Raw genomic sequence first — 14,270 nt, 5'->3', positions numbered from 1 at the left:
TAGCGAATGAAACAAGTGAAGGTGGATAACGTGCTCCTACCTAAGATTGATGGTTGCAAAAGCAAGGAGGAAGGGACGAACACTGATGTGGACGCAACCCAACACGTGATGAAGACTAGTGCAAGACGATCACATGGAGGAGGTCAAGAAAAAATGCACAAAAAGGGAAAGAAGAAGTCAGCTTAAATGGGTATGCCACATGTCCGCTTACGATTTGGTGAAGAGCTTGTGACCATTTCACGACGTGAACTGCTAGAGTCACAGTTCACGACGTGAACCATTTTAAAGTGTTTCACGGCGTGAGACAGTTCTAAGTGTTTCATGGCATGAAGTAGCCTAGACTAGTTCATGGCGTGAACTGTTTGATCCCCCTTATGCATGTAAATTTTGATACCCTATGGCTTCCTGTATGCTCAAACACTCAAGAAGGCCACACATTATGCATTCAAAGGAGGAGAGTAAACGAGAAATGAATGAACATGTTTCACGGCATGACAGGAATACTCTTTTACCTTGTACCCACTTGCTTTGGGATGGGTACCTCTTATGATCCTTCTCCATTTATTGCCACGTAAACCAATGGGGTGCTTTGGAACCTGTGGGTATTTGTTGTTGCAACCACTTCAATTCAGAGCGAGAGCTTTAGATTTTTCCCTCCATCCAATTGAAGAGTGCATCCACCGAATCCCGGTGAACGTGTTTTGTTTCTTGTGCATGTGAGTGCACGCCTTCTTTGTTGAAATATACAAGTAAATAGGGTGTGTGCGGGAACAAGCCCTTAGCAAGAGGCTGTAAAAGAGAATCTGTAAATGAGAGAGAAGTTGTGAAAAGGTGAGAAGTATCTACTGGGAGAGAATAAAGGGTAGCATGAGAAGATTTAGGATGTGTGGAGATATTCTAGGGAAGAGGTGGAGAGAATCAAGCAAGAGGTGGAGTGAATCAAGGAGAGATCAGTGGGATTAGATGCTTGGATGTAAACTCTATAAATTGAGGCATTGGCCTAATGAGAATTTGCTGGTTTTTGATTAACCATGCCTGCATTAAGCTATCAGTTAATTACTCACTAATCATATCTTAATCATTGTTTAATCTCTTTGTTAATAATGTTGATTCTAGCATCTGATCTACCATAGCTCATCACATTGCTGCAAATTTAACATGGTATTAGAGAGCCTAGCTTAGAATCCATCAAATTTATGGGCCCATTATTTTGCTAATCACCTAGTTAATTAGGATTAAAAAAAACAAATTTTTAGCAATTAACCTTTGTACCCCCAGCTGGTGGAGGAGCTCTCTCTCCCTTCACACATAACATTGGCCCAAAACCTCTTAGCCACATGTAGCCATACTCCCTATGCTTCACCCTGTCAAAGCAAAACGCCAAACCGCCATCACATGTAGCCATACTCCCTATGCTTCACCCTGTCAAAGCAAAACGCCAAACCGCCATCACATGCTGCCAATTTTTGCTAAAAAGCCAGCACCATTTTTCTGAAGGAAAATGGAGATCTTCTCTTCCACAAATACAATGGGTCTAATTCCTCTTGGCCCCAAGGGTTTTCAAGGGTGCTCTACTGGTGAAGATAATTTTTGATTTCATCAAGTCTACAGTGAGATCCAAGCTCTACATTAAATCTGCAGGGTGACTTTGGTAAAACAGAGATTAAGCATTCAATGTTTGGTCAAATCTTGTGTTTCTTGGCTTAATCTTCTACTAGACTAATTGCTATTGATGGCTTTGAAAGGAGTTGAGCTCATTTGAACTCTAAGGCCCTAGATCTGGACTCCCCGCATACTCTATTTTCGACACACAAAACAGAGGATTAATTTGCTAATCAGTACTAATCACTATATTTTGGTGCAATTAAGGGTTCAAATTAACCATTGGATATTTGATACAGATCCCTATAGCTTCAAATTGCAATTCGGAGATGGTTTGATACTCCAACCATTTAGTATAGATTTGTTACCCTTGGTTTTATGTAATTTCTGGTGAATTTATGCTGATAAATCTATTTTGTAATCATCACCTAAACACCAGATTGAGTTGTAAAAGGGTAGAAACTACCATTGAATCTTGAAATTGGATCAAGAGGTAAGACCCCCTTCACATCATTCATGAGCACGGCACAAGAGATAGCCAAATTTAATGGCGAGCAGTTTTATACATGGCAAACAAAAACCATGTTTTTGCTCATGATGTGGGGGCTAGTTGAGGGAAGAGATGAATGCCCAGAGGTGAGTGGGAAAAATGAGTGGAAGAGCAGGAATGAGAAAGCATTAGGACTTATCGCACTCAGTTTAAATGATGAAATCATTCATCACATCACAGGGATACAATGGGCAAAAGATGCATGGGATGAACTCAATAAATTATTTGGCACTCAAGCAAAAAATTCAAAGATAAATCTGTTAATGCAATTCTACAAACTGGATATGAAGAAAAGTGAACCTTTAATCACACACTTGAACATATATAAAAGCATTAAGCAACAAACTGGCAGCCACCATTGGCAAGAAGGTAGAAGATGATGAGGCACTAGCAGTGCTTCTGAAGAGTGTGGACAAAGGTGAATATGAAAACATTGTAGTAACCTTAAAGAATGTACGTGAATTGAAGTTGCATGAGATAGAAGGAGCTCTACTAGAGCAAGAGACCAAGGTCAAAGAGAAGAAATGGCTGGACTTAACAGCTGGAGAAGAAAAAGCATTCTTCACCCGAGGAGGATTCTCTCGAGGATGAGGATGAGGAAGAGGCAGAGTAGGAGGAAGGACCTTCACTTGCCATAACTGTGGGAAGCTAGGACACATGGCAAGAGATTGCTACAGCAAACCTAGTGGAGATGGAACGACATCGGCAAACTTCATGGAGGCTCCTAAGGAAGTGGAGTTAGATCATCTTTTCTGAGAGAGAGAGAGAGAGAGAAACCCCACATTCCAATGTAACCTGCCCTAACAGAGTAAAACCACCTCTGAGCCACCGATGATGTAGGCCATGTGGTAGATGTATGTGTGAGCACTTTAGTCAAGGTCATGGGCAAGGTCATGGGCGCTTGTAGTAGCCTTGGACAGATAGAGAGAGAGAGAGTGTCAAGGACTATGAGTGTAGGGACTTGAGGCACTGGTCGCGGACTACCAAGTAAGAAGGAAACTTGGTATAGGGTCCAGGTGTGCTAGGATTATTCACTTGAGGGGAGGTGTTGAAATATATAAGTGAATAGGGTGTGTGCGGGAGCAAGCCCTTATATAGCAAGAGGCTGTAAAAGAGAATCTATAAATGAGAGAGAAGCTGTGAAAAGGTGAGAAGTATCTGATGGGAGAGAATAAAGGGTAGCATGAGAAGATTTAGGATGTGTGGAGATATTTTGGGAAGAGATGGAGAGAATGAAGCAAGAGGTGGAGTGAATCAAGGAGAGATCAATGGGATTAGATGCTTGGATGTAAACTCTATAAATTGAGGCATTGGCCTAGTGAGAATTTGATGGTTTTTGATTATCCATGCCTACATAGAGAGAGAGAGAGAGAGAGAGAGAGAGAGAGAGAGAGAGAGAGAATGGCTCACCCCGCACACAACACACAGAAACATGCTCGAAGACCTGATTACAAACTTGCTCGAAGTTACAAACTCGCTCGAGGAAACGAAGGTAGAAGGTAGCCACATTGAAGGAGGAGGCGGCTGCATGCAGTGCTGGCCCTGCAACTTGTGGGCGACAGAGAGGAGGAGGGGTGGACCTACAACACAGAGGGGAATTAAAGGAGGAGGCAACTGCATGCTACACTGGCCCTGCAACCTGTGGGGGTGACAAAGAGGAGGAGGGGTGACAAAGGAGAGGCGGCGGCTGCATGGAATGCAAAGGTAGCGAGGAGAAGTGACGGTGAGTCCACATGGAAGTGCAACCTCAAAAAAATTAGCCACGTGGAGGGGGGGTCGATGCTGGGTCAGATATAGGTAGAAGTAATTTTGGCATGTTGATGTGTGTGTCAATGAGGTGTCTTTGGAGGGTAGAGGCTACCACTCACAAAAGCTAGTAGTTTATCTTAGGTAGTTTATATCCATTGCAGAGTGAGATTCTTGGTTGGTAACGAGATTTGGGGGACCTTTGCAACGAGGAAGGTGCTACAACTTACATATCAACCATTTACTTTGCCCCTCTAATTCTTAGGGTCATGCTAGAAAATAAATGGCATTTAGTTTATTTTTTTTGGATTGATTGATTTTTATTTTTTGATCTTAACTTGAATTTGAAAGTACAACTACTCTACGCGCACACACTAATGCCATCACTCGCTCGCACAGGGGGGAAAATGGAACCCGTATCCTTGCAACTCTTGATCTCCAATCTTACCACACTGAAGAATTTTGAAATCAAGGAATCCATATTGAAATTTGACATATCCATTTTTTCAAGAAGAAAAAACTTCAGCATTATGTCTTTTTTTTTTGGTTTTTTTTTGTTTTTTTGTTTGTGCTAATGTTTGCAACGAGCCCCACATCAGGGGCAAGCTTCGGAAGATTTCTTCCTAAAGAGGACGATGGTGCGAGCTGTTGCTAAACTCAGGTACATGCGACCTGCTCTTTCGAGTGGATGGGTCCGGCCTAGGGCTGCGTTTGGGTATGGTTCCCACACTCATGTTGATGCTGCTGCAAACAGCAACTGTGCACAGAGGCGAGGGGTGGTTAGCGGCGGCGGTGGCGGCTTACCTCCCGACCGTGAGAGGAGCGGGGCAACAGTGGCAGCACCTGCTCGGCTTTCGGCACAGCTGCACACCACAGGCGAGGTGGAACAGGTGAGTGCTTTGGCAAGGGTTTGCTTCATCAGTTCCTTGTCTCACATCTAGAAAATTTTTATGTAAGCCATATGCCCATAAAACCATAACAAATCAAAGCTTCTCTAGAGCAGGCCCAGAATCACCAAAAACGTACATGCCATAAGACCTTCATGCTAGAGCTTCTCTCCAACGTGGAGGAATTCGAGGCTACCATCCCGGATTCCAAACAAGACCCCCCCTTTTGTGGCGATGGCGACCGCTTCTTTGTGGATAACCAAGATGCCCTTGCCCAATCCCTCGCGAAAGCTCACACGGCATGGGAGGTGATGTCTGGCACATCTCGCAGTACATGGACTGGGTCCTTGGAGGGCATGGCATTTGCCATTGATGCAATGAAAGAGGATGAACTGTTTGGAGGAACCATGAGCAAGGCTGACTATCAACTTCTCTTTAGAGCTTTGTTTCCTGGTCTGAGTGTGAAGATGGTAGTGCGCATGTCGTCGACCAGGGGCGGTTGGCCTGACTGTTATAAAAAAATCCTTGATGCCCGAGACTTTCGGTCAAGACATTTAACACCTCCATGCTAGTCCCCTTTCCTTGATGCATCACAACAAGATGACAAATACAAATGCGCCTCAAGTTGTCTTCCTCCTCGTGTGTGTTTTGCATTCACCTGCATTCAGAGGTTGAATGGCAATGGACTTGAATACAGCAATATTGAATGGCAATCAAATATTATGTGTACTTGACATGCAAAAGGTGCGATTAACTTTTCTTGCAAATGTGCAGACACCCTGTAACTTCTTAAGGGGAGAGCTGGCAGGTTATTGTGTTTTTAATATGCCTGTTTGAGGACAATCTTCCTGTCATGCTAGGGCCCTGTCAGTAGGGGAGCTTCCATGATACTTGAAATAATTTTACAATAGCAATCATACAAAAATTAAATGGTTGGGGCTTTTAGCTTTAAGGGCTGAGCCCAACATGACTCCCCCTGTTCAAGGAATCAGCAGTTCGAACCCTGACATCTCAAGGGAATAATGTGTTTGTACTTGGATCCTTGCTTGCTTGGAAATCCTTGCCATTCACACCATCCCTCATTCTGTCAAGCTTGTGCATGTTTTTCAAAATATACTTCTTGGCTCTCTAAAGTTTAAGATAGTGAAAGAAAAGTAGGTTAGTCTATAGCGTACTTTTTATTTGGAATACTGCTTTTTACTTGTTTGCTTATTTATTCTGATTTACGTGCTATTCATTCCATATTAACATGCAATAAAATGTAATGAGCAAAATGTAAAAAAGAAGATCTAATTAATGTTGTTGTGCCCTTTTTCCCCCCTTTTTGTGCAAGCTAGCATTACGAATGAACCATGCCATTCCTTGCTTGCTCTCCATCAAGGAGGCTATCCTTCCAGGTTGTGATAGTGTTACTCATTGAACAAGTGCTCACATCCTTGAAAAAGCAAAGATGAGCACACCCTTTTCATCTATTGTTGTGATAAATAAAATAAAATCTATGATGGCAGTTCTTGGCATCGGTTTTACAAGTTTGTAGAACCTATGACTCAATAATCAACTTTGAAAACTCCAATAGGAACAAGCATATGAGCTGAAGAAGAAAACACGTTGTGCATTTGTCTTGATTAATTAGCCTTTTTGATGTCGGTAAAAGAACCCTTCTATTTATACATTGTTGTGTCATGTGGTAGGTTTTAATGTTTCGGCCTTTGTTTTTAGCCACCAATCCATTCCTAGAATACCATCCTATAATCCAAGAGGCAAGAATTTGAATCTACATTCAGGTGCATTGCGACAGGTTTGTCTTGATTGATTAGATGCTGGTAGAAAAGAACCCTTTTATTTTTACATTGTTGTGCCATATGGTAGGGTTTACTATCTCGGCCCTTGTTTTTAACAATTCCCTAGAAGGATTGGCAAAAAGAAGTCATTGATTGGCAAATGTGGATCTTTTGAAATTGAATCTGAAAGATCCATGAAATGGTAGATTATTGTAGCTACTATGTATAAGAAGATGCAATTGAGATGATAGTAGAATTGTTTAATGAGACATGGATGATTGCATAGAGCTTGCTCCTCTCTAAAGATTAGTGATGGAGCTATACAGCTAGTTCTCATGGGTAGCTACAAAGCCACATGTTATTCAACATGAGGCTATCTACAATCACACGTAGCTTTTTTCACACCTGTACTTTGCCATTTGAAACAACATGAGGATTGTCACCTTTGTGGTGTCAATCTTTAGGGCATTCGTGCCAATTGACGTGGAATTGAGTGGCATCACTCTCTTCCAAGGATTACCTAGCATTGTGTTCACCATAGAATATGGTAATAGCCTTAAACAAGGGGAAGTAGCGAAAGGGTCAACAATTAGGGAATAATTCAACCTAGCTAATGAGAACAATTTATTTGCATCTTCCGTGTTATCACACTAGGGAAACCTTGCAAGCTTTGGTAGAGAGAAAGGGCAGAAAGAGACATGAAGAAGCTCAATCTCAATCCTAATGCCTTGTGTTTCTCATAATGAGGGAGAGAAAATAAAGCTAACAAAGAGAGCGAGAGTGAGGGAGAGAGAGAGAGAGTGTGTGTTAAAACCCTAAGATCTCTTTAGATATTTGTCATAGGCATAAACTCATCCACCTAACCACCTCTGAGCCCAAGGAATACACACAAGAATTACAATGAAGTACCTCATACCTTAACCTTGATGTCCCATACCATCAAGACATATGACTTCATTCCAGCAGCATATAGCTCTAGTGTGAAATGGTAGGTGAGTAGATACAATCCTCTACACAAGAGAATATCTTTTGAGTGTGTCCCATGTTCCTATTATATAGAAGGACCCTCAAGTGACTTTTGACTCTCCAATTTTCATGTGTGACCCTTGGATACATGACCCTAACCTCAACCCTTAAGGTTAGTCCTAACCCATGCTTCACTAGAGCTTGTTCCCAATCTCCCATGCTCACAAGCTTAATGTGGGTTAGCCTCCTAGTATATGCACATATAATGTGCATATAAGAGAGAGAGAGAGAGAGAGAGAGAGAGAGAGAGAGAGCAATCATTTACTAAGAAGAAGAGCAACCAAGCAAGCTATTCACTACAAGAGCTCAATAAAAATGAATTATGGCAATAGGAGTGAGTGATTGTATTCTCATTAATTAAAATGCCTTATATACAAATCCTTACATTTTCAATGGCCAGCTATCCATGGGGTATCTAGGAGGCTCAAAACGAAAAAGGCTTAACCTAGGCTATGTATATACACTAGCAAGTGTTAACACATAAGCTCATAAGCTTGGCTAAATCACCAAGTCTCTCACCATAAAGTACTTTGAATGCGTATAAAATGTAGGTATCAGAAAGCGCATCCACTGCTAATAGGCCCTCTTTCCCAATCTTGGTGAGGGATGGTAGGGATCTAGTGGTAATACTAGGAGTAGTGGGTGACACAGTCTTACTTAATTTACCTAATAGTGCAATGGAAAGATATGTAGGAGGTATATACGACTATCTCAACAAGCGAGGAGCTTGAAGCTTGGAGATACTAGATCCACGTACTACCCAAACATTTGTTTATCGATGTGGCCCTTGGTTTTGATATCAAAGAAGGTCATCTAGTGTAAGGTACGCCTGGGCCACCCAATGCAAAAACTCAACAATGAGACCGATAATAAGCTTGAAGAATTGGATGGTGATCATGAAGTTTGGATCTGGCACTTTGTCAAAAGTTACAATGAAGGTATGCACCACCCTTAACATTAATGCATTGCTGATAACTTGAGGCTGCTTGCGAATTAAACCACAAAAACTTAAATTTATGCTTGGAGTTGGCTTTTTGCTCCTACTTGAATTTAAGCTTGAAGTTGGCTTTCTTCTCCTACTTGAATTGAGGCTTGGGGTTCGCTTTCTGCTTCTACTTGAAGAGTTCCAAAGCCCAGTGCTACTCGATGGGGAAGTAGGATCTTCTAGTATTTTGGCTAGAATAAGTATGGTTATTGCCACTTCGGTTGCACCCCCACAAGCTCTTTGGTGATGGATATGGCATAGGAATTTGGGTGCTTGTAGCCACCTCTTTTCTTTGTTTTGTACTTCTTGCACTAGGGCCGAAGGATGCGACATAGGTATGATGTTGACAAGATCTGAGTTAAGGTTTGGCTCTTATGTGGAATGGATGGTGGTGGAGAGGATTTGGAGGGCATTCCCGTATCAAGACATTTTATGAGAGGATCCCTTCAGTTGTGAGTAGACTGAGGAGGGGGATCAATTTTTGCATCGGGACGTATGGGATCTCCCCCTCCTTTAACTAGTCATGATCCTTGCTCTCTAGCAACCTATGGTGGGGGCATCAATGATAAGGATGCAACAATTTATGGGTGGCATGTCAAGTCCTTCATGGAAATCCCTCAAGGTTGTGAGGTTCCAAAAATATTAGCAAGAGGCGAGGTTGGTGTTGGTGATGGGGGTAAAGAGGAGGGCATGGGTGGTGTTTCTTGTCAGGTGGTGTGGCTATGGAGGCAAAGGGTGATGTAAATGATGTAGTTCTTTGAGTAGAGAGAGTAGGGTGGTGTGGTTGAGGCTAGAAAGTATTGTCTCTAGTAATAGGGTCTTTAGTTAGAGAGATTTAGAGAGATAATTAGAGAGAGAGAGAGAGAGAGAGAGAGAGAGAGAGAGAGATAGAGAGAGAGTCTTTTGTAGCCAAGTGGGTGCATGAACCTAAAAACTTCCATAGCCTCTTGGCTCTTCTCTTCTGTGTGGTAGGTGGCACACATGGATGCTATCAAGAGGTAAGCATGTTGATTCACCATTACCTAAACTTGGTGTAGAGCATTAGAATGTTGTCTATTGGGTATGCTGCCATGATGTCCTCATCCATCAAGTGAATGTGGGTGCCTTCGATAATGGGCCACTGGACTCTTGCATTCCGGTAACTATGGTGTTGAGGATATAAGAGGTTTTGGGAATAGGTGAGGCCATTAGGCACATGCAAATTGATCGGCTCCCCCCACATCAAGCATATCCAAGTAAAGGTGTGGGGGTGGTTGGTGGAGAGGAAGAAAGTGGTGGGGTCAGTGAAGGCTAGGATCCCTTGGAAGTGGAACGTCACCAAAAAGGGTGGGGTGGAAAAGGGGACCTTGAGGAGGATGGTAGAAAAGGTGGCCGTGGCCCCTTGCAACATGTTCTCCAACTCCTAGATCCAATGATCCTTGCAACACGTTCTCCAACTCCTAGATCCAATGATCCTTAATTAAGTCTAGTCAAATAGGGCCTTTTGGTGGCATGCCTCTTTACTACCTCTACCTCTTTCTTTTCTATATGGTGCTTTCAAACGTGTAGCGTGCTAATCTTCCTCTACCTTCTTCACTATAGCCTTTAGTATGCCGGCTGGCTCATGTTCTTGCTCCAGCATGTTCTTGCTAGCTCTATTATTATGCGAACAACATGCTACACAGACAACAAGAGTCCTCTTTAATGCCAAGATCATAGCGCTAGATAAACAAAAGCATAATGTTTTTTCCAGGAATGATGCTTTATATGTAGAGAACTTGGGGTGGAGTCAACCATGTTCTATGTGAATCATCAATTCACTCCTAAGACCTGAGGATGGTAGCATTTCTCTTGGTTAAAGAACTTTCCCTTGTTATTCCACCATCTTAGGGTCTCTCATATATTTTGTGGTGGTTGTTTGTAGGGTCCTGCAATAGTGTGCTCAATTTACTTAGTACCCCTATCTCACCCTAGTAAGTGGTGAGAGATTGCACCTCTTGTACCAATGAATATGAGTCAGGAGCATTAGAGCTTGGGACGGTAGCCCTAACTTTGGCCTGGTGATCCTCTCCCACTCCATGTCGTCCTTTGTGAGCCTATGACGCGGGCTACCCTATACTTTTGATAGTGCTCAATTTACTTAGTACCCCTATCTCACCCTAGTAAGTGGTGAGAGATTGCACCTCTTGTACCAATGAATATGAGTCAGGAGCATTAGAGCTTGGGACGGTAGCCCTAACTTTGGCCTGGTGATCCTCTCCCACTCCATGTCGTCCTTTGTGAGCCTATGATACGGGCTACCCTATACTTTTGATAGTGCTCTTGCAAATTCAAAAGCTGGAATGCTCCCCTAATTCCCTCCACATTTAAAGAGAGTTGGATATACATTCCATTCACTATTCCTATATATATATATATATTCTGGTAGAGGGGTTTTATTTGGAAACATACCATAGATGTGGGAAAATCTAGTTCCCATATGGCTAATGTTGCCAGTAAATCGAGTCCAAGTTCCATATGCAGTATCACCTATGGCATTCTTAGCACCTCCTAAATGATAGGTGTTTACAAGATGATAGCATACCTTAGTTTTTGTCAAAGTAAGTGTCGTTTGGTCTTGCCTTAGAGATGCAAATGCAACTTGCCATGCTAGCCCACCATCCCGGTCAGTGTCGTCACGCCGTTGTCACACTAGAATGCTTCCATGGCAATGGGGGGTGAAGGAAGAGCTCTCTTTGCCTAGATGAAGACAAGACAAGAATAGCCTTTAGCCATCCATTGCATCATCATCACTCCGTTATCACCTTAGAATGCTTCCATGGAAATGGGAGTGAAGGAAGATCTCTCTTTGTCTAGATGAAGGCAAGATAAGAATAGCCCTTCTTACAGTGGTTCTCTCTGGCAAGAAGTGGGTAGAGAAGAACCTCATGAGAGGGAGAAGCCTACACTCAATCCTACTCATGCAAGAAAACCATCAGGCTATGCAATAATCAATCTAACAAAACACAAGCAAGAAAGAGAGTAGAGAAAAGGGAGAGCTCATACGTATTCTATATCGAGGGAATGAATGTGTATTGCTTAATGTCAAAATTGACTTATATACAAATGGCTAGTGCTCACACTTGGTCAGACAAAACTTAAAAATAGTTGAGCCACTAGTTCTAGCCTTAAGCAGGTATATACATAAGGTTTGTCATTTTCACATTTGTTATCAAGTACAAGGTAAGCCCTCTTTATAAAATCCAGCACCATCTTTTACAAAACATGGGCTTCCATTACACTCAGGTAAGATGGGCTTCCATTACACTCAGGTAAGATCGCAAATCGCCTTATGGTAGGATGAGCAGGTGAAACCATGTAAGCCTGCAAAGTGGTTAACATACTCCTCTACCTAATGGTGATGAAGCTTGGGTGGTGAAGATGTTGAGGAAAGTGAGTACCCTAGCCGAGGGCACCAATTAAGGAACAATGATGTCTTTGAACTTTGCTCCATTAGAGGTGAGGCCTTCTTTGGTTACAAGATGCTAAACTTTGGCCATGACCCCTTTCCCATTGTGGAATTTAGTTGAGATGGCTGGGAGCTAGAGGACTCTTCTAGCTAGATCTTCATTGAGAGTGATCCTTCTTTGTGGTCCATCCAGCATCTCTACTACCCCTATGTTATTAGTGTTATGGTAGGACTCCATGAAGTGCAGGGTGAGAGGGAAACCATGGTGGTTGTGTTTGGAAGGCTTCCTTGCCACTAAGATAGGGGACTACTTCTGGTAGTTGAATGGCACTCCATCGATGGATATGCTACCCTATGGGGATTGCCAAGAGTGGTCTTGACTTATGCGTGTATGATGGCTCCTAGGACCTTGCAGAGCGTTTTGGTTGTAGGGAGCATGAATCTTCTTTAAGTGTGACTCAAATTTGGCAAATGAACTAGAAATATCTTTAAGCTGCTTTTTGGGTTTCCTAACAAATTGGGGATTAGGTGGAGGTGGGTCCTTTGGCCATGCTTCCTAGTCTTGATGCTCCTTGTGCAAGGATTTAACTTCTTAGTTTAGGTAAGTGCGCAAGTGGTTTATGGGAAGCGCAATGGGGGGAAGAGGGTTGGACAAAGCATAAACAAGACTCGCTGAAAGTGACATGAGCTACGTCGTAATAAGGAAGACCAAATTGCAATGCAGGGAAGAGGGCTGGAAGTAGCATAAACAAGACTCAATGAACATATGGGGGCTATGTCATAAGGAAGATGGGTTGCAAAGACATGGAAAAACAGTGATGTAGGCAGTTGGTGCGGGTAGTTGGTGGCCTTGGATTGAACGATATATGCCTGGGAATGAGAGTGGTTCTAAGTTAGACTTGAAGGTTATGTGTATGGTCTTCAATATGTGGGTATGTGGACTCTTTGTGTACATGCATTTGGCCTTTTTGGGTGTATACTTGTTGCAAGGCAATCCCTGATGTACTTGCTCCACCCATTCAATGGGGAGTCGCTCTACCCACTTGTTAGTGGGGAGCCAAATAAGCGGTATAAGGGAGCTCTTCATGTACATGTGTTTGGCCTTTCTCGGTGTGTAGTTGCAAGGCAATCCATGATGTACTTGCTCCACCCATTCAATGGGGAGTCGCTCTACCCACTCGTTAGTGGGGAGCCAAATAAGCGGTAAAAGGTAGGGGTAAGAAAATTACTCTCAAACATGTTCGTTGAATAAGGGCTAAAGCACGCTTTCCTGCCCGGATTTGTCCTTTCTTCCTTCTCCTTCCTCCTTCTCCTATTCTTTCTTCCTCTTCCGACTTTCTTGTCTGGATTTGTCCTTTCTTCCCCCTTCCTATTCTTTCTTTCTTGCTCTTCTCTTCTTCTCCTCTCCTTTCTTGCTCTTCTCTTCTTCTCCTCTCTTCTCTTCTTCTCCTCTCCTTTCTTGCTCTTCTGTTCTGTTTTATTTTTCTCCTCTCTTTCTTGCTCCTCTTCTCTTTTCTTCCTTTCTCCTCTTTTCTACTTCTACTTCTTTTCATCCTACTTCTCCTCTTTCTTTCACTGAACTTGTCTTCTTTCTTCTTTCTCCCCTTCACTTTGACATCTTTCTCTGCTTCTCTTTCACTTCTCTCTAATTTCTTTCTCCTTCACTTCTCTTCTTCTCCTCGCATTCTTTCTCCTCCTTCTCACTTACTTTTTCTGCCTCTCCTTTGTTTTTCTCCTTTTCCTCCTTTTCTCTCTTTCTTGTCTACTTCTTCTTTCTTCTTTTCTTTCTTCCTCTCCCTTTTTTCTTTCTTTCTTTCTTCCTCTCCCTTTTTCTTTTGTTTCGATTCTCTTCCCCATTTCCTCTTTTCTTCTTCTCCTCTGCTTATCTTTCCTTCTTCTCCTCTACTTCACTTTCTCAGTTTCATTTTGTTTCCTCATCTTTCTACTTCTTCTCTCCTCTATTTCTTCCTTTTTTTCCCAATACCCTTTCCCCCCTATCATTCCTTCTTTCTTCTCCTTTTTCTTTCTCCTTTCACCTTACCTCTCTTGCCCCTGCGATGTTTTGCCGCCGCCACCCCCTTGATCGGATTACCTCCCAAAAACACCCTGAGACTACCGACCTCCATGAATGTATAGTCACCCTGAGACTACCGACCTCCATGAATGTATAGTCACCCTGAGACTACCGACCTCCATGAATGTATAGTCACCCTTTATTACCTATGACGGTTGTCACCTGCTGCTGCTGCTGCTGCTGTCTATGGCC

The 14,270-nt window shown here is 42.7% G+C and overlaps 1 protein-coding gene across 3 annotated transcripts; it reads left to right on the top strand.

Moving 5' to 3' along the window:
* The first annotated feature begins 4,445 nt into the window (after positions 1-4,445).
* Positions 4,446-5,528, top strand: LOC147624982 (uncharacterized). Of its 3 annotated transcripts, XM_086818204.1 has the most exons (3): positions 4,446-4,559; positions 4,653-4,788; positions 4,881-5,528. In XM_086818204.1, the coding sequence occupies exons 1-3, from the start codon at positions 4,534-4,536 to the stop codon at positions 5,355-5,357; spliced, it is 639 nt and encodes a 212-aa protein (XP_086674330.1). In that variant the 5' UTR covers positions 4,446-4,533; the 3' UTR covers positions 5,358-5,528. The 3 variants fall into 3 exon arrangements, with proteins under 3 accessions (XP_086674330.1, XP_086674329.1, XP_086674328.1); XM_086818203.1 differs by having other exon boundaries at positions 4,461-4,788; positions 4,902-5,528; XM_086818202.1 differs by having other exon boundaries at positions 4,461-4,788.
* The last annotated feature ends 8,742 nt before the right edge of the window (positions 5,529-14,270 follow it).

Source organism: Cibotium barometz, chromosome 24, assembly GCF_041138505.1.
Source record: "Cibotium barometz isolate CiBa-2024 chromosome 24, ASM4113850v1, whole genome shotgun sequence".
NCBI classification, from domain to species: domain Eukaryota; kingdom Viridiplantae; phylum Streptophyta; class Polypodiopsida; order Cyatheales; family Cibotiaceae; genus Cibotium; species Cibotium barometz.
This window is presented reverse-complemented; position numbering and strand designations above follow the sequence as displayed.

Excerpts from the sequence above, each read along its gene's own strand:
- LOC147624982 (XM_086818202.1), top strand. The coding sequence starts at position 4,534 with ATGGTGCGAGCTGTTGCTAAACTCAGGTACATGCGACCTGCTCTTTCG. Across the intron at positions 4,789-4,880 it reads CCACAGGCGAGGTGGAACAG|ATCAAAGCTTCTCTAGAGCA; the intron begins GTGAGTGCTTTG and ends AAACCATAACAA.